Source organism: Carcharhinus amblyrhynchos, chromosome 18, assembly GCF_965287045.1.
Source record: "Carcharhinus amblyrhynchos chromosome 18, sCarAmb.v2.hapA, whole genome shotgun sequence".
Classification (NCBI taxonomy): domain Eukaryota; kingdom Metazoa; phylum Chordata; class Chondrichthyes; order Carcharhiniformes; family Carcharhinidae; genus Carcharhinus; species Carcharhinus amblyrhynchos.
Genome location: NC_137341.1, coordinates 53,863,663 through 53,891,240, shown reverse-complemented (window position 1 = coordinate 53,891,240; position 27,578 = coordinate 53,863,663). Strand labels below are relative to the sequence as shown.

The 27,578-nt window shown below is 44.5% G+C and overlaps 1 protein-coding gene across 1 annotated transcript in view; it reads right to left on the bottom strand.

The window, feature by feature from the left end:
* Window positions 1-26,922, bottom strand: part of xylt1 (xylosyltransferase I) — a 310,055-nt gene extending 283,133 nt beyond the window's left edge. The window contains exons 1-3 of the mRNA XM_080206192.1: window positions 26,714-26,922; window positions 24,414-24,475; window positions 21,896-22,031 (exon numbers count right to left, since the gene is read on the bottom strand). Of these exons, the coding sequence (XP_080062318.1) occupies window positions 21,896-22,031; window positions 24,414-24,475; window positions 26,714-26,922 (407 nt within the window). The remainder of the gene's footprint in view (window positions 1-21,895; window positions 22,032-24,413; window positions 24,476-26,713) is intronic.
* Window positions 26,923-27,578: the final 656 nt, after the last annotated feature.

Sequence of the window (27,578 nt, the reverse complement as noted above, 5' to 3'; positions counted from 1 at the left end):
GGAACAGCGTTCCGAAAGCTTGTGGGTTTACTATCAAATAAACTTGTTGGACTTTAACCTGGTGTTGTGAGACTTCTTACTTTCTGTTGTATCACAACATTGAGGCAATAAAATTTTTACTAGAAATATTCAGAACACATTAAAATATTCCAGGGGATGGATGACATAGTACAATATCATAATAGATTGAATGCTTTGTCTCCCTAAAAGTTTATACACATACTTTGGACCTCTTTTTTAGTTGTAAATGCCAATTGAAGCAAATATATTGTACTTAGTCTGTGTTACATTGTAGTTATTTATTTACTAATCTACATTTTTTCAGAAATGTATGAGAAATAGGGTTTCATGACTTGTATTAATTTTGTATCAGTTTAAGAACAGGCTGAGAGTTGAAGAATAAATTTGACTAATGTGGAATATTCCTCAGTGTATTATCACAGAAACATCACTTGGCCAGTGTGACCCTATGCAGTTATATATAAACAAGTTGTATTTCTAAAGCATTAATGCACTCAATTGATTCTGTAACCTTGCACCTTTTGGCCACTCAATTGCCTATTAGTCATTCATTACGAAAGTGCAGTTATGTAACACAAGTCCCTGAGTGTATTAGTGATGTAGTTTTAAAAGGTGAAAAATAAGATGGTGCACTATCTCACTCGAGATTTGCCCAGCATTTAAGTAAGGAGTGATTGTGAGTACTTAGTTGATCAATAACTCTTTGTTACAGAGAGTGCAGGGGGAGGTTAATTTAAACTGCCCCGATTTCTCCTCTCACAACACGTCCGAAACAGAAAGATGGTTTTTGATTTTGGTTCCCCCCTCTTTATGAGCAATCAAGTATTTACCAACCCCTCAGTTTCAATGTGCCCCAATTTCTATTAATAGCCCGACACTAAACTCAAGATAGGGTAAACTCAGGGGGTTAGTTTATTTGCACACATACAATCACGAAAGGGAGGGAGTGGTTCACAAAGTAGCCCCCTGTGCATTCATACAGTGGAAGAGGGATAGAGAAAGCCGGGGCAAGGACAACAGAGAAAAGAATTATTGGGTGGGATGCTCCAGCCGTTCACACTGACGGGATTCTCTGGTCCTGCAGCAGTGAATGGAGATTTACATTGAAGCATAGAAACTAGAAGTAGGAGTAGGCCATTTGGCCCTTCGAGCCTGCTCCACCATTCATTTTGATCATGGCTGATCATCGATATCCTGATCCCCTCTATCCCTCATATTCTTTGATCCCTTCAGCCTAAAGATCAATATCTAATTTCTCCTTGAAATCACACAATGCTTTGTCCTGAACTACACTCAGTGATAGTGAATTCCACACATTCCCCACTCTCTGACTGAAGAAATTTCTCTTCACCTCAGTTCTAAAAGGTTTACCCCTTATCCTCAAACTCTGACCCCCATTTTTGGACTACCCCACTATTGAGAACATTCTTTCTGAATCTACCCTGCCTAATCCTGTTAGAATTTTATAAGTTTCTACAAGATCCCCTCTCACTTTTCTCAACTCCTGTGGATATAATCATAACCAACTTAGCCTCTCCTCATATGACGGACCTGCCATCCCAGGAATCAGCCTGGTAAACCTTCGCTGCGCTCCCTCTATAGCAAGGACATCCTTCCTCAGATAAGGAGACCAAAAATACACTAGTTGTGGCCTCACCATCGTTGAGCACCAAATTCTGCCTCCTTACTGGCAGTGTGGTGGGACGTGAATGGCTGGAGAATTCCGGCCATTGTTTCATGAGAGTCAACAAACAAAGAACAAAGAACAACACAGCACAGGACACAGGCCCTTCGGCCCTACAAGCCCGCGCCGCCATTTTAACACTCAGTCAGTGCCTCATTCCAATCCTTCTTCTACCTATGACCTTTGTCTACGCCTATTGGACTCCACAATAAAGGGGTGCAAATTTAGAGAATTATATGTGCACCAGATTAAGGGAGGTCTAATTTAGGGACAATTTGTCCAGGTGATTATCCAATGGTGAATTAATTCTCATAGATCGGTAAGATAAAAACTGGTGCTGGACAATTACACGTCAGTAAAGGTAACTTCCATGATGAGATAGGTTTGCCAGAGATTAACCAGTCTTGTTGGTGATGATTTGGAATTTTGGAAGTTCCAGTAGAAACAGTTTAGCTGAGGGCCAGGCATTCAAGCCTGGACAGAGCCCCTCTTCTGAGCTGCTGCCAGGTAGATGGAAAGATGGTAGCCTGAGCTTTGCAACTCCACAAGGCAGTATTACTGGTTCCACTAACGAGGGACGGTCATGACTCTCAGCTTTCCACTTTGCTTTTTGACAAAGGGAGTGTATCCCTTTGTCTGGGTCACTGAGTTGTTAATGTTCTAATCATGAAGTCTTAAGGGAACGTTGCATGGTCATTTGTCCTAGCAGACTAGTATGGTCAGGTAGCCAGGCCAATGTCAATGGCCTCTTGTTGTCTTTGATTTTGGTCTCTTCAGTTCACTGTCAGTAGGGTCTCTTTGAAAATAGGAAAATGCACATTTCTTTGATTTTGTTTGAGGCTGTGCCACAGACAGATGTAATTTTTCAAACCTTTCTCCAGTTTTTAGAATTTTAGAAATTAGTCATGATGACTTTATTCCTTGGAAGGTAGGAAAATGAGGGGTGACCTTATTGAGGTGCATAACATCATGAGGGGCAGGGGTAGGATGAGCACACATAGTGTCTTTTCCCAGGGATGGGGAATTGAAAACTCGAGAGCGTAGGTTTAAGGTGAGATGGGAAAGATTTAAAAGGGATCTGAGGGGCAACTTCTTCACACAGACAGTGCTGTGTGTATGGAATGAGCTGCCAGAGAAAGTGGTTGAGGCAGGTTCAATAGCAACATTTAAAAAGCATTTGGATAAATACGTGGATTATCATTCCATTATGAAATTAAAACCAGGCAGTGTGCCTTAATGACTATCGTCCGGTCCTCTGACATCCATCATTATGAAGTGCTTCGAAAGGTTATTCATGACACAAATCAGTTCCTGCCTACCAGACTGCCTGGCTCCACTGCAGTTCAACTATCACAGCAACAGGTCCATAGCAGACACCATCTCCCTGGCCCTGCACTCAACCCTAGAACACCTAGATAACAAGGACACCTATGTCAGACTCCTTTTTATTGATTACAGCTCAGCCTTCAACATCATTATTCCTGCAAAACTCATCTTCAAACTCTGTGGCCTGGGCCTCGGCTCCTCCCTCTGTGACTGGATCCTGAACTTCCTAACTCACAGACCACAATCAGTACGGATCAGCAACAACACCTCCTCCACCATCATCCTCAACACCGGTACCCCACAAGGCTGTGTTCTCAGCCCTCTACTATACTCCTTATACACCTGTGACTGTGCGGCCAAATTCCCCTCCAATTCAATTTGTTGCTGACCCCACCGTAGTGGGTCAGATCTCAGACAATGATGAGACAGAGTACAGGAATGAGATAGAGAATCTGGTGAACTGGTGCAGCAACAATAATCTCTCTCTCAATGTCAACAAACAAAGGAGATTGTCATTGACTTCAGGAAGTGTAAAGGAGAACATGCCCCTGTCTATATCAACGGGAACAAAGTAGAAAGAGTCGAGAACTTCAGGTTTAGGTGTCCAAATCACCAACAGCCTCTCCTGGTCCCCCCATGCTGACACTATAGTTAAGAAAGCCCATCAACGTCTGTACTTTCTCAGAACATTAAGAAAATTTGGCATGTCCGCTACAACTTTCACTAACCTTTACAGATGCACCATAGAAAGCATTTTTTCTGGTTATATCACAGCTTGGTACGGGCTCCTGCTCTGCCCAAGACCGCAAGAAACTACAAAGGGTCATGAACAAAGCCCTGTCCATCACTCAAACCAGCCTCTTACCCATTGACACTATTTACACTTCTCACTGCCTCGGAGAAACAGCTAGCATAATCAGGGACCCCACGCACTCCGGACATACTCTCTTCCACCTTCTTCCATCAGGAGAAAGATACAAAAGTCTGAGATCACATACCAACCGACTCAAGAACAGCTTCTTCCCTGTTGCCATCAGTCTTTCAAATGGATCTACCTCGCATTAAGTTGATCTTTCTCTGCACCCTAGCTATGACTGTAACACTACATTCTTCACTCTGTCCCTTCCTTTTCTATGAATGGTATGCTTTGTCTATATAGCACGCAAGATACAACCGGAAAGAATGCTTTCTATGGCGCATCTGTGAAAGCTGTTGAGTGTCGTAGCTGACATGTCAAATTTCCTTAGCCTCCTGAGAAAGTAGAGGCATTGGTGGGGCTTTCTATAGTGTCGGTATGGGGGGGAACCAGGACAGGTTGTTGGTGATCTGGACACCTAAAAACTTGAAGCTCTCGACCCTTTCTACTTCTTCCCCATTGATATAGACAGGAACATGTCCTCCACCACGCTTCCTTAAGCCGATGACTATGAGGGAACCTGTACTCATATTATCAAAACCACAAAGAGAACCAGAATATGAAATTGTAACCATCATTGGTTCAAATAAATGACACTCAACCCAAAAAGCAGCCCAGCTCATACTGTTTTGCAGCAAGGTTAATGGTGAACCGTGTTCAAGATAAGTTACATGTCTCTGAGAAATGTTTGTACAGTGCTTAACATGAAGCTAGTAATCTGATAGTGCAATTTACTCGATCTGCATATTCTTGTCTCTACACAATATCAATGGAACGTGAAGGAGGATAACTATTCAGCCTTTTCCTGGAGATTCCATCAATGGAAACATTTCTCAGCATGTTCCTATAATTGATATATCAGTATTAGATTTTAAGAATGTGAATACTACATGTGATTTGGTCACATTTAGAGACACCAATTTCATTATGCCTCCTTGACAGATGACAATATCCTCTTTAATATACCTGACAAACTCGGAAGAACCTGTCAGACATGACAGGATAATGAGCATTTTAATCTGTCTTTAAGAAAGGGCTAAGAAATGTATTACTTTTGAAATGAACTCACAACTTTGTAGGTTTCTTTAGCCGAGTTTGGTTTCTTAACTGTAACGGTGATAACTCATCACCGTTCTCCTGCCTTTTCCCCATAACCCCTGATCCCCTTATTAATCAATCACTTAATTAATTAATAATAACTCATCACTGTGGCTAGGATTCTGAGAGTATAACTGTCATTATACAATGGAGTTAAGATAAAGTCCACATACCCTGTTGAATTGTAATTGTGTTTAACTGGTCCAGTTAAATAGGTACTCATGAGACGATGCTGCTTTTATTTTAGCTCAGAGTAAAATTCAGGACAAAACAATAACTGGTGCTTGGTGTGAAACATTTAGTGTGAAGCTTGCCCAGCATTGGTATATATGCTGGTGTCAGCGTTGCAATTACAGAAATTCAGATTGCAGATTCTACCCTTTATAGACACACAGATTGATGCAAAAGTCATTAAGTCTTGGATTTAAACTGACGTAACTGGGCACCTTTCCCGGTTTCCATGGTGTCGACAGTGGCCTGAATCAAAGATGATTTCTCTAATGATATCATCAGGTTTCCTGTCAAAAAAGTTCTCTCGTGAAGTATTTTTATCACAATCTATATTAAGAGGCAAAGAGGAAACATCAAAGGTTTTGCACTCTGGGTAGTGTTCATGTGTAATGACAACCTTGATCTCATGCCAGATTGATTGGGCCATCACGGTACAAATGGAATTGCAATGCAACTGAACGGTGCTGTTAAAGGATAAAAGATTTCAGGATCCCATTTTGTATTGCTGTTAATTTGTGAATGAGGATTTGTACTCAATATATTCAATGTACAGCTGTAAGGATGTTTCCTGGCTTGTCAATAGTACTCATCAATCATTGCAGACATTCCGCTGCTCCAAATTTCTTTCATCCTTCATAAGACCATAAGAAACAGGAGCAGAATTAGGCCACTCGGCCCATCGAGTCTTCTCCGCCATTCAATCATGGCTGATATTTCTGTCATCCCCCTTCTCCTGCCTTTTCCCCATAACCCCTGATCCCCTTATTAATCAAGAACCTATCTATCTCTGTCTTAAAGACACTCAATGACCGGGCCTCCACAACCTTCTGCGGCAAAGAGTTCCACAGATTCACCACTCTCTGGCTGAAGAAATTCCTCCTCATCTCTGTTTTAAAAGATCGTCCTTTTAGCCTGAGGTTGTGCCCTCTGGTTCCTACTAGTGGAAACATCCTCTCCATGTCCACTCTATCCAGGCCTCGCACTATCCTGTAAGTTTCAGTAAGATCCCCCCCCCATCCTTCCAAACTCCAACGAGTACAGATCCAGAGTCCTCAACCATTCCTCATACAACAAGCTCTTCATTCCTCTGGACCCTTTCCAAAGCCACCACATCCTTCCTTTGATACGGGGCCCAAAACTGCTCACAATACTCTAAACGGGGTCTAACCTTCACTTATGTGGAGAGACTTGAGAAACTCTAAATGATTTCATAGAATCCCTGCGGTGCAGAAGGAGGCTATTTGGCCCATCGAGCCTGCGCTGGCAACAATCCCAGCCAGGTCCTATCCCTGTAACACCGAGCATTTACCCTGCTAATCCCCCAATACTAAAGGGCAATTTAGCATGGCCAATCAATCTAATCTTAAACATGTTTGGAGTGTGGGAGGAAACCGGAGCACCCAGAGGAAACCCACGTAGACATAGGAAAATGTGCAGACTCCACACAGAACGGAATTTTCCCATCCCACCCCGCGTGGGAATTGGAGCAGGCGGTGGGGGGTGGGGGGAGGGGGAGGAGGTGGGGTGGACCATGCAAAGGTCCGTTGACCTTGGGTGGGAATTTCCAGCCTGGGGGGGCGAGCGCAGCCAGAACGTCCCACCCAAAGAGTCAGCCAAGTGCAGAATCAAACCCAGGTCCCTGGCACTGTGAGGCAGCAGTGATAACCACTGTGCCACCCATTTCCTTCCAGCAGAGCAGAGATTTAAAAGGTATGTTCAAAATTATGAAAAATCTTTATTGAGTAGAGGCAGCAACTATCCCTGGTGTTGGGAGATCAGTAATCAGTGGACACAAATTTCAGATTATTGACAAAAGATGCAAAAGAAGTTTTTATTTCACACAGCAGGTTGTTAGCATCCGGAATGCCTTGTCCAAAATAGGAAGGAATTCACAGAATGGTTACAACGCTGACAGAGGCCACTCGGCCCAGTGGGATTGGATGTACACTTTGTGGTACTGTGGCCCCTTTAAGAAGGCGGATCCCTGATGGTCATGTGATCAGACCATACCCTATAAGGAATCAGCGTGTGAAGCTGAGCCAATCGGGAGCAAGGGTGCATGTTCTGGGTGGGGGAAGAATCTCACTTGGAGCCAGGAAGGGGAGAGTAGCCGTGAATTGTAGTCCTGTCAGACTCTTGTTTATATATAAGTATTGTTAGTAATAAATCCTTTATAACTCGTAGCTCCAATGAGTCACCTTTGAAATTATTACAAATTTGCAAGTGGCACTGCTGCCTCACGGTGCCAGGGGCCTGGGTTCGATTCCACTGTGCGTGTGGAGTTTGCACATTCTCCTTGTGTCTGAGTGCGTTTCCACCCACTGAGCTGGTTAGGTGGATTGGCCGTGCTAAATTCTCCCTCAGTGTACCCGAACAGGCACCAGAGTGTGGCCACAAGGGGATTTTCACAGTAACTTCATTGCAGTGTTAATGTAAGTCTACTTGTGACAGTAACAAAGAAACGTTAAACTTGAGAGAAGGAGAAATTGGCAGAGTTATGGGGAAGCTGCAGGAGAGTTAGACTAATTGTGGAATAAATTACCAGCACTTGCACAATGGACCAAGTGGTCTCCCTCTGTGCTGTGTGATTCAATGATTGTTAACAGCGTTTTATTTGAGGAGTGCTCCAGGAGTCTCATTTTAGAAGCATGATAAAGTTCAGTTTCTCAGCTGGTGGAACAGTGTTGGGAGATGACAACATCAAATTGAATCACCTCCAATTCCACCACATCAAATCGCTCTGATCATCTGTGACCTCAGCCAGACACGTTCTGCACATTTCTGCTTGCAAGAGGAATTTGATGGTGTTAGTAAGGCCCAGGAACATGAACTATTGAGCTGGATTCTCTCACCTCGTCTGTGGCTGGGGTTCTTCAGACCCGCTGCAGTTGACGGCGATTTGGCTAAACGGCAAATTCTCCATTCTCGCTGGCAGCAGCGATGGGACGTGAATGGCCAGAGAATTCCAGCCCTGAGCTCTTAGCCAAGGAACATCCTTGGGAGCCTCGCATCCTGAAAGCTCTGACAAAGCTCTCGATAATTGTTTCACTAAAAAATAAACGTTTCTATGATCAGTAAACTTTAAATGCAAATTTTTCTATAAATAACTGGAAATATTTCAAACTATACTCAGACATTTGAAGAAGTTCTTTGAGGAATTTCAATCAACCTTAGCTTAACTCAGAGAAAAGTAGATTCATTAGAACTGAACACTAAATTCTCCATTCTCACTGGCAGGATTGGTGGGTGTATGAGATCAGAGAATTCCATCCATAATATTTTGGCCTCAGCTACTTTCGGTGGGAGTGAATTCCACAGGATCATCACCCGCTGGGTGAAGGAATTTCTCCTCCTCTCAATCCTAAACAGTCGACCCTCAATCCTCACTCTGTGATCTCTGGTTCTGGATTCCCCCACCATCAGGAACATCCTCCCTACATCTATCCTGTCTGAATCTGTCAGAATTTTAAAGGTCTCTATGACATTCCCCCTCATTTTTCTCAACTCCAGCAAAAACAATCCTAACTTAGTCAATTTCTCCTTGTTTGTCAGTCTTGCCACCCCAGGAATCAGTCCGGTAAACATTTGTTGCTCTCCCTGGAGAGCAAGAACATCCTTCCTCAGACAAGGAACAGGAATATTCCAGGTGTGGTCTCGCCAAGACCCTATATAATTGCAGCAAGACATCCCTGCTCCTGTACGCCAATCCTCTCGCAATGAAGGCCAGCATACCATTTGCCTTCTTTACTGCCTGATGTACCTGCATGCTTACCTTCAGCAACTGATGTACGAGGACACCCAGGTCTCATTGCACATTTGCTTCTCTCAACCTATAACCATTCAGATAATAATCTTCTTTCTATTTTTGCTATCAAAGTGAATAATATTGGTAAAGTGCTGGTTTGGACTTTCTAACCAGGAGGTCTAAACTTTTTGCCAACCTCTGATGGCCCCCCCGTTCACCTTCCTGTCCCCGACAGCCCCCCACTCACCGTCCTGTCTCTGACAAACAAAGAGAAACAATAGTTGGGGAAGGGAATCCCCCTGACACCTGTCATGGAGCCCAGTTGGCACCAGTGCCTCGGGCACTTTCAACATCTGCTCCTGGAGCGGAGCTGCTGCAGTTTTCATCCCAGGAGGGCGAGGATCCTGAATTGTTCCATCCAGCCTGGTGTGTACAGGTGGCACGGTGCCTGCCGTCAGAGTGTCAGCTCCCCAGCTGACACCACAGCTTTTAAAAGGCCCAACTGGCTCCGATTGTAATGAGTTGCCACAGGCTCCAGGTTCACCGACTGTTTGCAATTACTGTACAAAGGGAGAATCATTTGAAGTAAATTTCAGTCTCTTTATGACTTGAAAAGCTTCCGACTTTCCAACAAAGAAAATAAGGAAATCCACCAGCCTTCCAACATACTATGGGTGGCACGCTGGCACAGTGGTTCGCACCGCTGCCTCACAGCACCGGGGGCTCAGGTTCAGTTCCAGCCACAGGTGACTGTCTGTGTGGAGTTTGCATGTTCTCCCCGTGTCTGCATGGGTTTCCTCTGGATGCTGCGGTTTCCTCCCATAGTCCAAAGATGTGTGGTGGAATGGCCATGCTAAATTGCCCCTTGTGTACAAGTTAGATGGATTAATCATGGTAAATTGCCCCTTAGTTCCCAAAGATGTGTAGGTTAGGGGGCTCAGCCATGCTGAATGTTCGGGGTTACGGGGATAGGACAGGGGAGAGGGCCTGGGTAAAATACTCTGTCAAAGTTTTGGTGCAGACTGAACGGACCGAATGGCCTCCTTATGTACTGTAGGGATTCTCTATGTGTTTCTTGTTCCTTCTTTGAAATCTAACCAACTGTCTGCCCTTCTCCTCAAGATGAATCATGATGTTTTCAGGGTGAATAGAGTAACGCAATGAGTCTGGATGTTCACAGGAGAGACTCGATGGTCAGAATGTGATCAGAAGAAAGGCAGATTCCACAGGCTGCCTGGTCTGGCTTGGCTCGCCCTCCTCACAGCTTCACTTTCAATTAACTCCTCAGTATAAATCAGGCCCAAATCCGCAGCAAAATGGTGTAACTTCTTAAACTGTGATGGTCAATTTAATCCTTCTTTTACTCCTTGCAGAGTGTGAAGAGGCTATTTCGCCCAATGAGATTTTAATAATTTTTCTGATGTAGGAAGTGAATGGTTGGGAGGTTATCGTGATTTGCAGTTGCTCAAAGCCTGTATTCTCTCTGGGATTGCCATAAAAATTCACTCAACTCATCAGTTTGAACGTCCCCGATGCTGCTGTTACTGAAACTATTTTGGAAACTCATCTGTTAGTCTTAGGACCACAGATAAAGGGTCTGGAACATTGTGTGTGATTTTGTGGATGGATGAAAATGGGGTCACTCCAAACTCAGGGGGAGGAATTTGGGGTGCAGGGAGAGGCCAGGGTTACACCTATTCAAAAACAAAATCGTTCTGGCGAAGGTACCAACCTCGCCGATATATGCAAATGAAAGGAATATGAAGAACAGAATCGCTGACCCAGGAACCTGACAACTCTGTCGACACTTCCTGCTACCACGGGGAAAGCAGCCAGCATAATTAAGGACCCCATGCACCCCAGACTTTCTCTCTTCCACATTCTTCCGTCGGGAAAAAGATACAGAAGTTTGAGGTCACGTACCAACCGACTCAAGAACAGTTTCTTCCCTGTTGCTGCATCAGACTTTTGAATGGACTTATCTTGCGTTAAGTTGATCTTTCTCTACACTTTAGCTATGACTATAACACTAACATTCTGCACTCTCTCCTTTCCTTCTCTATGTATAGTACACAAGAAACAATACTTTTCACTTTATACTAATACAAGTGACAATAATAAATCAAATCAAAATCAAATCAAAATCCAATCAAATTTATATTAATGATTTGGATGAGAATATAGGGGGCATGGTTAGTAAGTTTGCAGATGACACTAAGATTGGTGGCATAGTGGACAGTGAAGAAAGTTATCTCCAATTGCAATGGGATCATTGGGCCAGTGGGCTGACGAATGGCAGATGAAGTTTAATTTAGATAAATGTGAGGTGATGCATTTTGATAGATTGAACCAGGGCAAGACTTGCTCAGTTAATGGCAAGGTGCTGGGGAGAGTTACAGAACAAAGAGATCAAGGAGTACATGTTCATAGCTTCTTGAAAGTGGAGTCACAGGTGGACAGAGTGGTGAAGAAGGCATTTGGCATGCTTGGTTTCATTGGTCAGTACATTGAATACAGGAGTTGGGACGTCTTGTTGAAGTTGTACAAGATATTGGTAAGGCCACACTTGGGATACTGTGTACAATTCTGGTCACCCTATTATAGAAAGGATATTATTAAATTAGAAAAAGAGTGCAGAAAAGATTTACTAGGAGGCTACCGGGATTTGATGGTTTGAGTAATAAGGAGAGGCGGGAAAGACTAGGACTTTTTTCTTTGGAGCGTAGGAGGCTGAGGGGCGATCTGATAGAGGTCCATAAAATATTGAGGGGCACAGATCAGCTAGATAGTCAATATCTTTCCCAAAGGCAGGGGAGTCTAAAACGAAAAAGCGTAGGTTTAAGGTGAGAGGGGAGAGATACAAAAGTGTCCAGAGGGGCAATTGTTTTCACACAGAGGGTGGTGAGTGTCTGGAACAAGCTGCCAGGGGTAGTAGTAGAGGCGGGTACAATTTTGTCTTTTAAAAAGCATTTGGACAGTTACATGGGTAAGATGGGTATAGAGGGATATGGGCTAATAGTGGGCAATTGGGACTGGCTTAGGGGTTTAAAAAAAAGGGCGGTATGGACAAGTTGGGCCGAAGGGCCTGTTTCCATGCTGTAAACCTCTATGACTCTAAAAAGAATTGCACTTTAGTTAAAATTGTAGAAAAGAACAAAAAGTTTATCAACAGGTTAGCGTAAATTGGTTTATGATGATCAGCATTGACACGATGGGCCGAAGGGCCTGTTTCTGTGCTCTATGACTCTATGACTCTACGACATGCCTTGTCACAGCGGGTTGAGCTGATGAGCTATAAATGTCCTGAATCAATGTCTGAAATGTCAGCTTTGACCGGACTGATAAGAAACATTTCTTTCTCCTTTGTTTGCCTAGGAAAGGATTGAGGAGCAGAGGAGTGAGTGAGAGAGGGACACAGCACAGGGGGAGAATAGGAGTTACCCTTGCACTGCAAGCCAGACTGTTTCCGACAGAATGAATCAGCAAGAGGTAGTGGCTCACTGGGGAATAGGGAAGGCACTGTTATCAGCTGGAAGGATCATTTTGCACACTCAACAGCTCCTAGTGAAACAACCTGAGCATTTTCTATTGGTGTTCTTCCTTACAGAGCAGGTGATAAACAAATGCAAGTTGCTCAAGAGGCTATTTTCCCAGAGGGTGTCGCAGGATTCCATCATCACCCCTGCTAGCTGAATCAGGCTGTAAAAGCTGGTCCCCAGTGCCCCCATGTGAAGATCATGTTACTTGCAGTAAAGCCCCAGGGAGCTGAGGCCCACGAGCTCTGTCGACAGTGGCTATGATGTGGGTATGCCGGCATTGGACTGGCGTAAACACAGTAAAAAGTCTGACAACACCAGGTTTTAGGTTGGACTAAAACTTGGTGTTGTCAGACTTTTGACAGTGGCTATGCCCACAGGGAAACACTGAGCCTGTACATTGTCATGGGTCGGCCTAACGGAAATGAGTTTGGCCTGTTACAGGAAATGTCTCAGAGTGATAGAGGTTTACAGCATGGAAACAGGCCCTTCGGCCCAACTGCCCGCATTTGGCCCATATCTCTCTATACCCATTGTACCCATGTAACTGTCTAAACGCTTTTTAAAAGACAAAATTGTACCCACCTCTACTACTACCTCTGGTAGTTTGTTCCAGACACTCTTCAAATACCTTCCAACAACTTACCCACCACAGATGTAGGATGTAGTTCCCAGGCTTTTCCCTGCAGCCCTTTTTAAACAGAGGCACAACATTTGCCACTCTCTAATCTTCAGGCACCTCACCTGTGATTATCGATGATTCAAATATCTCTGCCAGGGGACCCACAATTTCCTCCCTAGCCTCCCACAATGTCCTGGGATACACTTCATCAGGTCCCGGGGATTTATCTACCTTGATGCGCTTTAAGACTTCCAGCACCTCCTTCTCTGTAATACGTACACTCCTCAAAACGTCACTATTTATTTCCCAAGTTCCCTAACATCCATGCTTTTCTCAACAGTAAATACTGATAAGAAACATTCATCTGGGATCTCACCCATCTCTAAGCTAATCCCAATTGCCCGCATTTGGCCCATATCCCTCTATACTCATCTTAACCATGTAACTGTTTAAGTGCTTTTTAAAAGAGAGAAATTGTATCCGCCTCTACTATTACCTCTGGCAACTTGTTCCAGACACTCACCATCCTCTGTGTGAAAAAATTGTCCCTCTGGACACTTTTCTATCTCTCCCCCCTCGCCTTAAACCTATGCCCTCTAGTTTTACACTCCCCTACTTTTGGGAAAAGATATTAACTATCTACTTTACCCATATGATCCTATAAATTATAATCTTTTCCATGTGAAATCTTTCATTGCAGATTTTTGTTGTAAACCTGACTGTCCTTGGCAGCACCTGTTGGACTCCTCTGTCTTTCTTTATTTTCCTTCCTTCCAATCCAATCCCAGATCCAAGGCTGTTTCGACGTCCCCTACCAAACACAGGATCACAGATTTCTTTCAGTGAAAAGTATTGTGCCTGACTCCACAACATGCGACCCAGCAATCGTCCTCGTCCAAAGCACTGCGGATGCTGGAAACATCAAATAAAAGCAGAAAATGCTGGAAACACTCGACGAGTCTGTCGGGATTGAACATAGAACATAGAACACTACAGCACAAACAGGCCCTTCAGCCCACAAGTTGCACCGATCATATCCATACCTACCAGGCCTATCTATAACCCTCAATCCCGTTAAATCCCATATACTCATCCAGAAGTCTCTTAAAAGGCCCCAACGAGTTCGCCTCCACCATCAACGGCAGTCGATTCCACTCAGTCACCACCCTCTGAGTGAAAAGCTTACCCCTGATATCTCCTCTGTACTTGCTCCCCAGCACCTTAAACCTGTGTCCTTTCGTAGCGACCATTTCAGCCCTGGGAAATAGCCTCCAAGAATCCACCCTATCTATTCCTCTCAACATCTTATACACTTCTATCAGGTTCCCTCTCAACCTTCATCTCTCCAGGGGGAAAAGACCCATCCTGAGTACTAACATCACTCTCATGCACTCTGGAATTTAAAATCTTCCTCAGTGTCTCTGAATTTCTGCATCTTTAAAGGTACTGGAAGTGTATCGATAGGGGTGGAAATCTTAAGGGACCGGATATACCAAGTCCTGGCTGACTGTAATTCCCATAGAGTAAATTTGAAAAAAAAACATTCTATCCAGCATGAATAACGTGTCAAAGAGGTTTTATGGAACTGTTTAATCTCAGGAGCAGAGGGATAAGAATGAAGGTTGGAGTTGAAGAGGCTTCCGAACATCTGAATGTTTGTAATAGGAATTATACAGCTTATATACTGATATTGAATAAATGTGTTGGAAATATGAAATTGGAATCAGTGCCAGATTTAAATTCAATTTGATCCAATTTGTCAGGAATTTTAAATTCCATTAGCCAAACACTGATTTGAGCTTGATAAGTCAATCTGAATATTCATTCTTTCAATCTTGCATTTTTAAAGTGAAGGCCAATGTTCTCCAGCCTCGCCCAGGGTTGCGATTCTCCAGTCCCGCTGCTGTGAATGGAGATTTGGCTGAGCTCCAAATTCTCCTTTCTCACTGGCAGTCGGAGCGGGGTGTGTGAGACTGGAGAATTCCAAAGTACAAAGAACAGTACAGCCCAGGAACAGGTCCTTCGGCCCTCCTAGCCTGTGCCAATCATGATGTCCTAACTAAGCTACAGAAAAACCTTCCCGGTCCACATCCCGCTATTCCCTCCCTTCAAGCTGATATGTTTCTTTCCGTCTTTATCACATTAAAATTTACACATTAGGACTGAGGAGGGTTAATCAATATTACACCAAACATCACATGTCTGTGCGGAGTCTGCACGATGTCTCCGTGTCAATGTGGGTTTCCTCCGGGTGCTCCGGTTTCTCCCCACACTCCAAAGATGTGCAGGTTAGCATTGGCCATGCTAAGTTGCCCTTTAGTGCCCCGGGATGCATAGGTTAGAAGGATTAGTGGGATAAATATGTGGGCTTATGGGATAAGACAGCAGTTGGTGCAGACTCGATGGGCCAAATGACCATAATCTCTTCTATGATCAGAAACAGTTGCTTATAATCTCATTAAATCACACAATTTAGCCTTTTTTTGCATTTGTTGGCTAACTTGTGGCATCCAGTTCACAGTGAATGAGATCTTTGCAGATCTGTTCCCAAAATATTCGGATAATCACTTTGTTTTACTGGAACGTTTTCTCTCTCAAAATATTTTGTGTGCCGTTTATAGTTGAACTTTAGAATGTAGGGTAAAGCTCCAGGATATTTTAAGTAGTGTAGAATGGTCAACAATGCTCTCATGGTGCGGGGGTGGTGGGGTGGGGGGGTTCGCTATACACTGCAACGCAGCCAGGCAGCCTTGGGGAGATTAGCTAAACCCTGGATAAAAGCAAATCACTGCGGATGCTGGAATCTGACAGCAGAAGAGAAAATGCTGGAAAATCTCAGCGGGTCTGGCAGCAGCTGTAAGGAGCTTTGGACAAAGGGTCACCTGGACTCAAAATGCCAGCTCTTTTCTCTCCTTTACAGTTGCTGCCAGACCTGCTGAGATTTTCCAGCATTTTCTCTTTTGATTAGCTAAACCCTGAGAGTTTCTGCATAAGTCTGGAGTGAACATAGAGCTGCTCCTTACTAACTCAGTGTGAACATCACAACATACTGCTTCTGTCTACCACAGAAAGGATTGAAATGCAATACCTAAAAAGTGACAACATTCAGGGCAGGGAAAAAATCCTAAAAAGGGTTTGATAGAGTAAATATAGACCAACTGTTCCCCCTTATGGGGCAATCTCGAACAAGAGGCCACAGGGATAGGTTGCGAGGCGGTAGATTTAAAACTGAGATGAGGAGGGTGGTGAATTAGTGGAACTCGCTGCCCAATAGCACGGTGGAGTCTGAATCGTTGAATGGTTTCAAGAGGGAGATGGATATATTTCTGACATGTTGAAAGGATATGGAGAACAGGTGGGGAGGTGGATTTGAGGCCAGGGAGAGATCAGCCATGATCTGATTGAATGGCAGAGCAGGCTCGAAGAGCTGAATTTGCCAATTTCTGCTCCTAATCTCTGTGTTCCGATGACCAGAACTTTCACCATCACTATTTTGAGGCAGGGTATTTTAATTCTTTAGCAAGGCCTTTGACAAGGTACTACATGGTAGATTGTTGTATAAGTTTAAATTCAGGGTGAGGTATCCAAATGGATACAAAGTTGGTTTGATGATAGAAGCCAGAGGGTGGTTGTAGAGAGTTGTTATTCAAACTGGAGGCCTGTGACCAGCGATGTGCCTCAGGGATCAGTGCTGGGCCCACTGTTATTTGTCATTTATATTAATGATTTGGATGAGACTATAGGGGACATCGTTAATAAGTATGCAGACGACAGCAAGATTGGTGACACAGTGGATAATGAAGAAAGTTATTTCCGATTGCAACAGGATCTTGATCAATTGGGCCAGTGGGCTGACAAATGGCAGATGGAGTTTAATTTAGATAAATGCGAGGTGATGCATTTTGGTAGAATGAACCGGGGCAGGACTTACTCAGTTAATGGTAGGGCGCTGGGGAGAGTTACAGAACAAAGAGATCTAGGGGTACAGGTTCATAGCTCTTTGAAAGTGGAGTCGCAGGTGGACAGAGTGGTGAAGAAGGCATTCGGCATGCTTGGTTTCATCGGTCAGAACATTGAATACAGGAGTTGGGACGTCTTGTTGAAGTTGTACAAGACATTGGTAAGGCCACACTTGGAATACTGTGTACAATTCTGGTCACCCTATTATAGAAAGGATATTATTAAACTAGAAAAAGTGCGGAAAAGATTGACTAGGACGCTACAGGGACTTGATGGATTGAATTTTAAGGAGAGGCTGGATAGACTGGAACTTTTTTTCTCTGGAGCGTAGGAGGCTGAGGGGTGATCTTATAGAGGTCTATAAAATAATGAGGGGCACAGATCAGCTAAATAGTTAATACCTTTTCCCAAAAGTAGGGGAGTCTAAAACTAGAGGGCATAGGTTTAAGGTGAGATGGAAGAGATAGAAAAGTGTCCAGAGGGGCAATTTTTTCACACAGAGGGTGGTGAGTGTCTGGAACAAGCTGCCAGAGGTAGTAGTAGAGACAGGTACAATTTTGTTTTTAAAAAGCATTTAGATAGTTACATGGATACATTGGATATAGAGGAATATGGGCCAAATGAGGGCAATTGGGACTAGCTTATGGGTTTTAAAATAAAAGGGCAGCAGGGACAAGTTGGGCCAAAGAGCCTGTTTCCATGCTGTAAACCTCTGTGACTCTAATTCATCAACATGAGGACTGCTATTTGTAGACAAAAAAAGTAAACAATTGCTGAAAATGTACAATGTGCTTGCAAATAACAGACCACGTGCAATGATGTCCAGTAGCCATAATGTAAGTAAAAGAAAAAGAGGGATAAATTATATTACAATTGGTAATGCAGTGATTTAAGGACTTGCATCTTACCTAATGCTGAAATTCAGGAGACATTGCTAAATGCTTCCTGCTGTCCTCTGACCTTCTTTATGAGATTACCGCTTGGTTATCTGCCTCTGCTAGTGAAACTCACTGTTTGCATCTCCTTATTTATCAGGTGAAGGAATTGAGTCACATTCCAGAGGGCTCTGAGATGTCTTCCTCAATGTTCTAACTATTAGTTAATAATAACTATTTATATCTTGCATTGTGCCTGGAATGTAATAAAATGTTAACTTTCCTCTCAATGCCCCCTTTTCCCCAAATCTTCCACTAGATTCCGATACTTTGCGCTTTCAGCTTATTTTTTTTCTATGTTACCATATTAATTATCAAACTTTCTGAGGTTAGCGATCTTTCATGAATGACAAGTTTATTGAAGATAAGTGGCCTTACCAGGCACGGTGATACAGTAATTAGCACTGCTGGCTCACAGCATCAGGGACCCGGTTTCGATTGGGTCACTTTCTGTGCAGAGTTTGCATGTTCTCCCCATGTCTGCGTGGGTTTCCTCTGGGTGTTCCGGTTTCCTCCCATAATCCAAAGATGTGTGGGTTAGGTTGATTGGCCACGCTAAATTGACCCTTAGTGTCAAGGGATTCAAAGAATAGAATCATAGAATCCCTACAGCACAGGAGGAGGCCATTTGGCCCATCGAGTCTGCACTGACCACAATCCCACCCAGGCCCTCGTCCAATAACTCCACATATTTTTCCTACTAACATCCACGCCCTCCCAACCTCCCCAACACACACACCAGCTCCCCCTCCCCCCCCCTCAACAATAGGGTGCCAGTTTAGGGTCAACATAGCATGGCCAATCCACCTAACCCAGACATCTTTGGACCGTGGAAGGAAATCAGACACCCGGAGGGAACCCACACAGACATGGGGAGAACGTGCAAACTCCACACAGACAAAATGTGCAAAACCTGCACAGAGATTAGCAAGGTAAATATGTGGGGTTGTGGGGATAGGGCCTGGATGGGATTGTGGTTGGTGTAGACTCCGATGGGCTGAATGGCCTCCTTCTGCACTATAGGGGTTCTATGATTTTATGAACTTGTCTAGAAAAGCCCGTGCCTGAACACAATCACACTGCTTTCTGATGCTCTCTGTAATCCCCATCCTGCCTTGCCCCCTATCCGTTTTGTATTCCAATCTTCTGTACAGCTCATCTGAGCTATTTTCAGTCTTTGGCACAGAAATGCCTCTTTCTAATCCAGCATCAACTCCAGCAGTCAGGGATCAGATGGTACTGAATTCAAAATTCCAACCCACCCAATTAATTAGTGGATCCGATGTTTTGTACATACAGTGCTGATGGGATATGCAAGTTTTAAAATGGACCCGAGTAAAATTAATTATCGGATGAAAAAAAAATTAAGCTTGCACAACGTTTTTTCAGAATTTTCTATTTAATTTGATAATAAGGTTTAACAATTATGCAGAAATAAAATTTGGTGGTATATTTTTCCTATTCAGAAGTTAGTTCCCACAAGCTCATCCCAAGGGGCAAACCTTAGTGTCCCAAAAGACAAAATTAGCTCAGAGTGATTTAGAAATGATTGAAATCTTTTAGCTGTGGAAAATGTAAGTCAAAGAGCTTCTAAATATACTCCGTGATAAACTCCCTTCATCAACTTACTGCCCCTTCTGGGACAGTTGTGATGGTTAACCAGCTGAACTGCTCGCTCACTCTCACAACACGTGGGGCAGGATTTTACAGCCTAGCTCGTCCCAAAACCGGAAAATCCCGTCCGAGGTCAATGGACCTTCCCATGTTCCGCCCCTGGCCCAAACCAATTCCCGTGGCAGTAAAATTCCGGCCACTATCTTTGTCAAAACTTTACATTTCGAAAGCACTCAGCAGGAATAGGAAGATGTCTCAGAATGCTTTATAATACAGAGCAAACTGAATGTATGATAAGCAGATGGGGTTAAAGGAAAAAACTCAAACTGGAGCGATGGGGGTGAGGTGACATTTTTCCAGGTTAGGACAGTGAGTGACTGGGAGGAGGACCTTCAGGTGTTTCCAGGTATCTGCTGCTCTTGTCCTTCTAGTTGGTAGCGGCCATGGGTTTTGGAAGGTGCTGCCTAAGGAACCTTGGTGAATTGCTGCAGTGCATCTTGTAGGTGATGCACATGGCTGCCACTATTTGTCGGAGGTGGAGAGAGTGAAGGGGTAGCAATCAAGCTGCTTTGTCCTGGATGGTGTCGAGCTTTTTGAGTGTTGTTGGAGCTGCGCCCAAGTGGGAAATATTCCATCACACTCCTGACTTATGCTTTGTAGATGGTGGACAGACTTTGGGGGAATCAGGAGGTCAGTTAACCTCCACAGGATTCCTAGCCTCTGACTTGGTCTGGTAGCCCCAGTATTTATATGGTTAGTCCATGGGAACATAAGAATTAGGAACAGAATTTGGCAAATCCAGCCTTTCGAGCCTGCTCTGCCATTCAATCAGATCATGGCTGATCTCTCCCTGGTCTCAAATCCACCTCCCCACCTGTTCCCCATGTCCCCTTATCCTTTTTTTTATTAGAAATATATCTATCACATTCTTGAAACCATTCACTGATTCAGACTCCACCATGCTATGGGGCAGTGAGTTCCGCAAATTCACCCACCCTCCTCATCTCAGTTTTAAATCTACCGCCCTCAGTCTATCCCTGTGACCTCTTGTTCTAGATTGCCCCATAAGAGGAAACATTTGGTCTTTAATCAATCCCTTTTAGTATTTTTGTTTATTAGTGTTTCAAATAGGCTTACATTAACACTGCAATGAAGTTACTGTGAAAATCCCTTAGTTGCCACACTCCGGCACCTGTTTGGGTACATTGGGGGAGAATTTAGCCCGGCCAATGCATCAAACCAGCACGTCTTTCAGACTGAGGGAGGAAATCGGAGCACCTGGAGGAAACCCACACAGACACGGGGAGAACATGCAAACTCCACAAGTCAGCTAACCAAGCTGGGTATTGAACCTGAGTCCCTGGCGCTGTGAGGCAGCAATGCTAACCACTGTGTCACATTTTATGAAGCTCGATCAGATCCCTTTTCAGCCTTCTAAACTCCAGCGAGGACAAGCACAAAATGTTTAATCTCTCCTTATACATCAGCCCCTTCATCCCCAGAATCAATCTAGTGAACCTCCTCTGAACTGCCTCCAATGCCGCTACATCCTTCCTCAAGTGAGGAGACCAAAACTGGGCACCATTCTCCAGATGTGGTCTCACTAACACCCTGTACAATTGCAACAACGCGCATCTACTTTTATACTGCAGTCCCTTTGCAATAAATACCAACATCCCATTAAAGTTCCTGGTCAATGATAGCCTCAGGATGTTGACAGGAAGTATATATTTACAGATATCATATGTCAATTTATTGATTAAATAGGCAAAAAAAATATTGCAAGGTTAGACTTTACAGTGCAGTGGAAAGCTACTTTATTGCATCCATTACAACATTTGATATGTCACACAATCACTGTATTTACAGCAGGAATTTTCACAATCAGGATTTTTAAAAGTGAATTAACTTATCTAACCAGAATCTCATTTGTGTAGAGGCACTTACATCTTGTCTTGAAGGAATGTGTATAAATTTCTTTTAGATTTCTTAACAGATATTCTAACTGGAGAACCCAGATCCTGAAAGAAAGAACAAAAGATGTAACTGTGCTAGATTCCAGGCTGGAGTGACATTACATACTCCATAAAAATACTTCTTAGCAAGTTAGAAGATAAAATTAGTCATTTGAATAACGTTTGAGGCAATTTGATCCAATCTTTCAAATAAAATGGCAAAATGTTATTTCTGAGTGGGGTTGAAAGTACCTGGTATAATCTACAACACTAACTGCCTGCTGTAAATGACCCTGAGGGATGAAAACTTCAGTCATAATCAGCAACTTAACATCATCAGCTCCACATTTATCATCAGAGATTCTGAATCTGATACAGGCAAGATCGACTGGAGTAGAAGCAGAAAATGTTGGAAAAACTCAACGAATCTGACAGTATCTGTGGAGAGAGAATAGAGTAAGAAGTCTCACAACACCAGGTTAAAGTCCAACAGCTTTATTTGGTAGTAAACACCGCTAGCTTTCGGAACACTGTTCCTTCGTTAAGTGAGTGGGGAGTTCTGATCACAAACAGGGCATATAAAGGCACACAGTTTACAGAATACTGATTAGAATGTGAGTCTTTACAGCTAATCAGCTAACCAAGTCTTAAAGGTGCAGACAATGTGAATGGAAATAGAATTAAGCACAGGTTAAAGAGATGTGTATTGTCTCCAGACAGGACAGCAAGTGAGATGTTGCAAGTTCAGGCAAGTCATGGGGGGTTACAGATAGTGTGAAATGAACTCAAGATCCCGGTTGAGGCCGTCCTCATGTGTGCGGAACTTGGCCATCAGTCTCTGCTCATTCGGCCTCTGATCTTCAGGTAAACGTTCTCCAAGGCGGCCTTCATGACATACGACAGCACAGAGCTAGTGGTGTTTACTACCAAATAAACCTGTTGGACTTTAACCTGGTGCTGTGAGACTTCTTACTGTGTTTATCCCAGTCCATCCCCGGCATCTCCACACTGAGAGAGAATAGAGCCGATGTGTCGGGTCTGGATGACCCTTTATCAGAACACCATCCCGAGTGAAACTTCACTTGTTCTATGAAATAGTTTACAGCTGCGAGAAAAATTTGTGCAGTGGTGTTCAGCTCAGTGACACCCAGTTTCCCAATGCCACAGGTGCCACTTTGCTTGAAACATGGCATCTGAGACACAGTCGATTATTGCTAGGTAGACTGGTGGCCATGTGGGTGAGAGTGTTAGTTAAACTCAGGAATTGTCCGTGCAGAAGGCAGACTGTGACATAGTCAGGGTATGGGTCAGAACTTTATGTTTCTCTTGCCAGCCCTCCACCGCGCACCCCCCCCCCCCCCCCCCCCCCCCCCCCACTGCACCCCACCCCCCGGCTAGGTCTTGAGCTGGTTGGGGTGGGTGAGGGGGTGAAATTGCGCGGAAGGGGTTTAATTTGGGTTGCTATCTGCCCCCAACCTGGCAGCATCTTGCTCTGGGCTGGGCTGGCGTTTGGTGGGGAAACCTGCCTTTGCCCCGATTAAGGCTCATAATTGGCCATTTAAAGGGCTTTCTTCAGCCAACATTTAGGCTGGTAAGTCACTGATCTCAGACAGAGTGGCAGCGGACCCCCCCTTACCCCCCTCACTGATCTCAGACAGAGTGGCAGCGGACCCCCCCCTTAACCCCCTCACTGATCTCAGGCAGAGTGACAGCGGACCCCCCCTTAACCCCCTCACTGATCTCAGACAGAGTGGCAGCGGACCCCCCCCTTCCCCCTCACTGATCTCAGACAGAGTGACAGCGGACCCCCCCCTTCCCCCTCACTGATCACAGACAGAGTGACAGCGGACCCCCCCCCCCCCACTGATCCCAGGCACAGTGGCAGTGAAACCCCCCCCCCCCACCCTTTTCCCCCCACAGATCTCGAGCAGACGGCGATCGGACGCTCGGCACCTGTCTGACTTAGGGAAGCTCCGGAATCGGATTTCTACGGAGCGTGTCTGTTTCATGCCGATTCTGGATGGGTGAACGTGTTGGTAAAGGGGGAAGTGCCGGTGAGGGTGGGGTGGGGGGGGGGCGGCCCATTAAGTCAATTTAAATATATTTAAATGGCCGTCGCCCCCATTTTGGGCACAGTCCCGATCATGGCCATTTTCAGGCCTTGGTAAAGGGGGATCGGGCGTGGAGGTGGGCACAGATCGCACTACTCACCTCACCCCCAACTTTACCAAGTTTCCACACCCCAAAACGGGTGCAACTCGATGGTAAAATTGGGCCCTATGAGTCCAGATGACCCTTTTTTCCACTTTTCTCTCCTCACAGATGCTGCCAGACCTGCTGAGATTTTCCAGCATTTTTCCTTTTGGTTTCAGATTCCAGCATCCACACTAATTTGTTTTTATTGATGAGGAGTGAGTATCCTGTCTGTATGGGAATAGCAGCCGAGAGGTGATCACACCTCACTATCCCTCTGCCTGTTTCTGTATCAGTTCCACCTTCACTGCCTCGATCTGTAGCCATGTCCCGGAAGTAAAATAGCTTTTCTTCAAAGATTTGAAGATCTTCTTCTGCTTTACTTTGTAAAATGAAGCTTTTTAGTGACTGTTGATTCAATGACATCACCTTTACACGAAGTCCATGGTTATGTCACTGTGAGCACGACTTGTTTGCACTCAGCAGGGTTTACATCTTATCAGATTGTGTACGAACATTTTTAATTACACCATGTTGTCGAGCACTTGGATTCCAAAATTGCATCAGTTGCGATTACCGTTTAACTGTTCCGATATCTTAAAGCTTTCATGAACTAAGCAAGGTTCTGTTCCGTAGTGTCTGTAAAATATCAGAATTGAAAGAATGTACAGAATCACAAAACATTCTTTGATTTGTTGCATCAAGTAAAACAGATCTAATCTTGCGGGGGTTCTTCATCCCAATACTAAGCTGTTGTGGAGAGGCTTAGCCAGATGTTGAATGATTCCATCCCACAGTTAGTCAATCTTCAATCACTACTCTTGATCCTGCTCCGTAATCCAAAGGTTCAGATTAATTTGCTCTGTGTGGGCTCAGTCCCTTGTACATATGGCACTGGATCACTTTATCATTAAATATTTGAACTGTAATTCCAATTCCAAATCTCCTCTCCCAGTGGTGCACCAAGGCAGACTTTTATCTGTTTCCATAACCAGTCCCGTCCAAACATTTGTGGATGATTGGCCATGCTAAATTGCCCCAAACACCAGGGGATTAGCAGGGTAAATACGTGGGGTTATGGGAAAAGTCCGGGTGGGATTGTGACCGGTGCAGACTCGATGGGTCAAATGGCCTCCTTCTGCACTGTAGGGTTTCGATGATTCTACGATCCCAGTAACTCCAGGCCACTCGTCTGTGGGTGGGTGAGTGAGATGGGCAGAGTGCCTGGCGGGTCGGGTGCTGATGGGTGAAGTGCCTGGCGGGTATTGTGGTAGATGGGTCGGGTAATAGGTGGCAGGTGGGTGAGGGGGTAGATGGGTGAAGTGGCTTGTGGGAGCACCAGTCCACATAAAGCAGGAGTCTCTCCTGCTCTTACCACCAATCAGTGGTGTGTTCCAAAAGATTTACAGGTTAGTATTCTGCCTGTTTGACCAGGTCACAAATGCACCTTCCTTAGTCATCACGTCCTGTGGCGAGACTCAAACCCAGAGCTGTTGGCTCAGAAGCAGGAACACTATTCATTGCACCTCCATCTCAAATTATAATATCAATGTTTAACATTGAGGATTCCGATATTCACTATCATGACTTTATTTTATTCATTCACAGGATGTAGGTCAGCATTTATCGCCCATCTCTAATTGAAAAGGTGGTAGTGAGCTGCCTTCTTGAAACACGACCTCAGTTGAAACCTCTGCACATTGACCCACGATCTATAGAAAATACTCAGAGGGGCCCCAGGGCTGAATATACTTTACACCGGGAACTGCCATTTTATGGGTTGAACTAAATCTTACATTTCCAATTATTTCACCTCTGTCAGCAGAATAAGAACAAAAGAACATAAGAAATAGGAGCAGGAGTCGGCCATCTAGCCCTTCGAGCCTGCCCCGCCATTCAATAAGATCATGGCTGATCTGAAGTGGATCAGTTCCACATTCCCGCTCTCTCCCCATAACCCTTAATCCCCTTGCCTATCAGAAACCTGCCTACCCGTGACTTAAATATATTTAGCGAGGTAGCCTCCACCACTTCAACGGGCAGAGAATTCCAGAGATTCACCACCCTTTGAGTGAAGAAGTTCCTCCTCAACTCCGTTCTAAACCCCCCCCCCCCCTTATTTTGAGACTGTGCCCTCTAGTTCTGTTTTCCTTTCTAAGCGGGAAGAATCTCTCTACCTCTACCCTATCCATCCCCTTCATTATCTTGTAAGTCTCTATAAGATCCCCCCTCAGCCTTCTAAACTCCAACGAGTACAGGCCCAGTCTATTTAATCTCTCCTCAGAAGCTAACCCTCTCATCTCCGGTATCAGCCTGGTGAACCTTCTCTGTACTCCCTCCAAGGCCAATATATCCTTTCACAAATAAGGGGACCTAAACTGCACACAGTACTCCAGTTGTGGCCTCACCAGTGCCCTGTACAGTTGCAGCAAGACCTCCCTGCTTTTATATTCTATCCCCCTCGCTATAAAGGCCATAATATTTATGTTACACTTTTACACTACACATTTATGCTATAAATGTTTTTGTATATGTCTTCAAATGATATAAAAGTTCTGTCTTCACCAAATGAAACATTTCCAGGACAAGATATAATCTAACATAAGAAGGAACTCACCTCCTGATTCCTCAGAGCCTGTCCACCATCTACAAGGCACAAGTCAGGAATGTGATGGAACACTCCCCACTTGCCTGGATGGGAGCAGCTCCAAAAACATCAAGGGGCTCAGGACAAAGCAGCCTCGCTCGATTCCACAAACATTCACTCCCTCTACCACTGACACACAGTGGCAGCTGGTTGTACTATCTACAAGATGCACGGCAGCAACTCAACAAGACTCCTTAGACAGCACCTTCGAAGCCCGCAATCTCCGTTACCTGCAAAGAGAAGGACAGCGGGTGTATGGGAACACCACCACCTGAGAGTTTCCCCTCACACCACACACCATCCTGAAATATAACCGCTGTCCCTTCACCGTCACTGGGTCAAAATCCCGGAATTGCCGCCTGAACAATACTGTGGATGGTGACACAGACCGCAACATGGTTTCACACGCATCGTCTAATATCACTTCCACATTGGCCATTCTTTAGCGAGTGTTAGCAGAATATTCAATTAACGAGATCAAAGCCTCACAGCTCCATCCTTCTTTAACCTCAATCCCTCGCTGGTTATAACAAAACAGGTGGTGGTACAAACAGTCATTCTACTAATGTGAAGAAACAGGCTGTCCCCTCATAGAAACTGCTCCAAATATACTTTATAGGTTTTAATACTTCAGAAACCTAAGAATAATCTTCAGATTCTCAGATTTACTCAGATAGTTGGTTCAGTAGAATTACTAATTATTGACTATTGTCGTTGGAAGGCAGTTTTTTGGGAGTTTGGGAGTATTTGCTGTAGAATTCCTAGCCTTTGATGTTCTCCGGTAACCAATGTGTTTCTGTGTTTTGTTTCTGGTCAGTGGTAACTCCCAGGTTATTAATGGTTCTGATGGTTAGTCTGTAGCACCGGCCTCGATCTCCCCCGAAGCCACAATTATCATTAGATCGCCCCCCCCCCCGCCCCACTTATCCTTTCCTGAACCCCAACTCTGCTGCTTATTCCTGGCCCGGTTTTCGGAGTCTGGCCTCTTCAGAATTGCGGTCCCTCCGAGAGTTTAGCCGCAGCGCTGGAGCAGAGAGGGAAGACAACAAAGGCATTCGCCGCTGTGAGGTAGTGTGGGAGTTGGAGCCTGCAGGT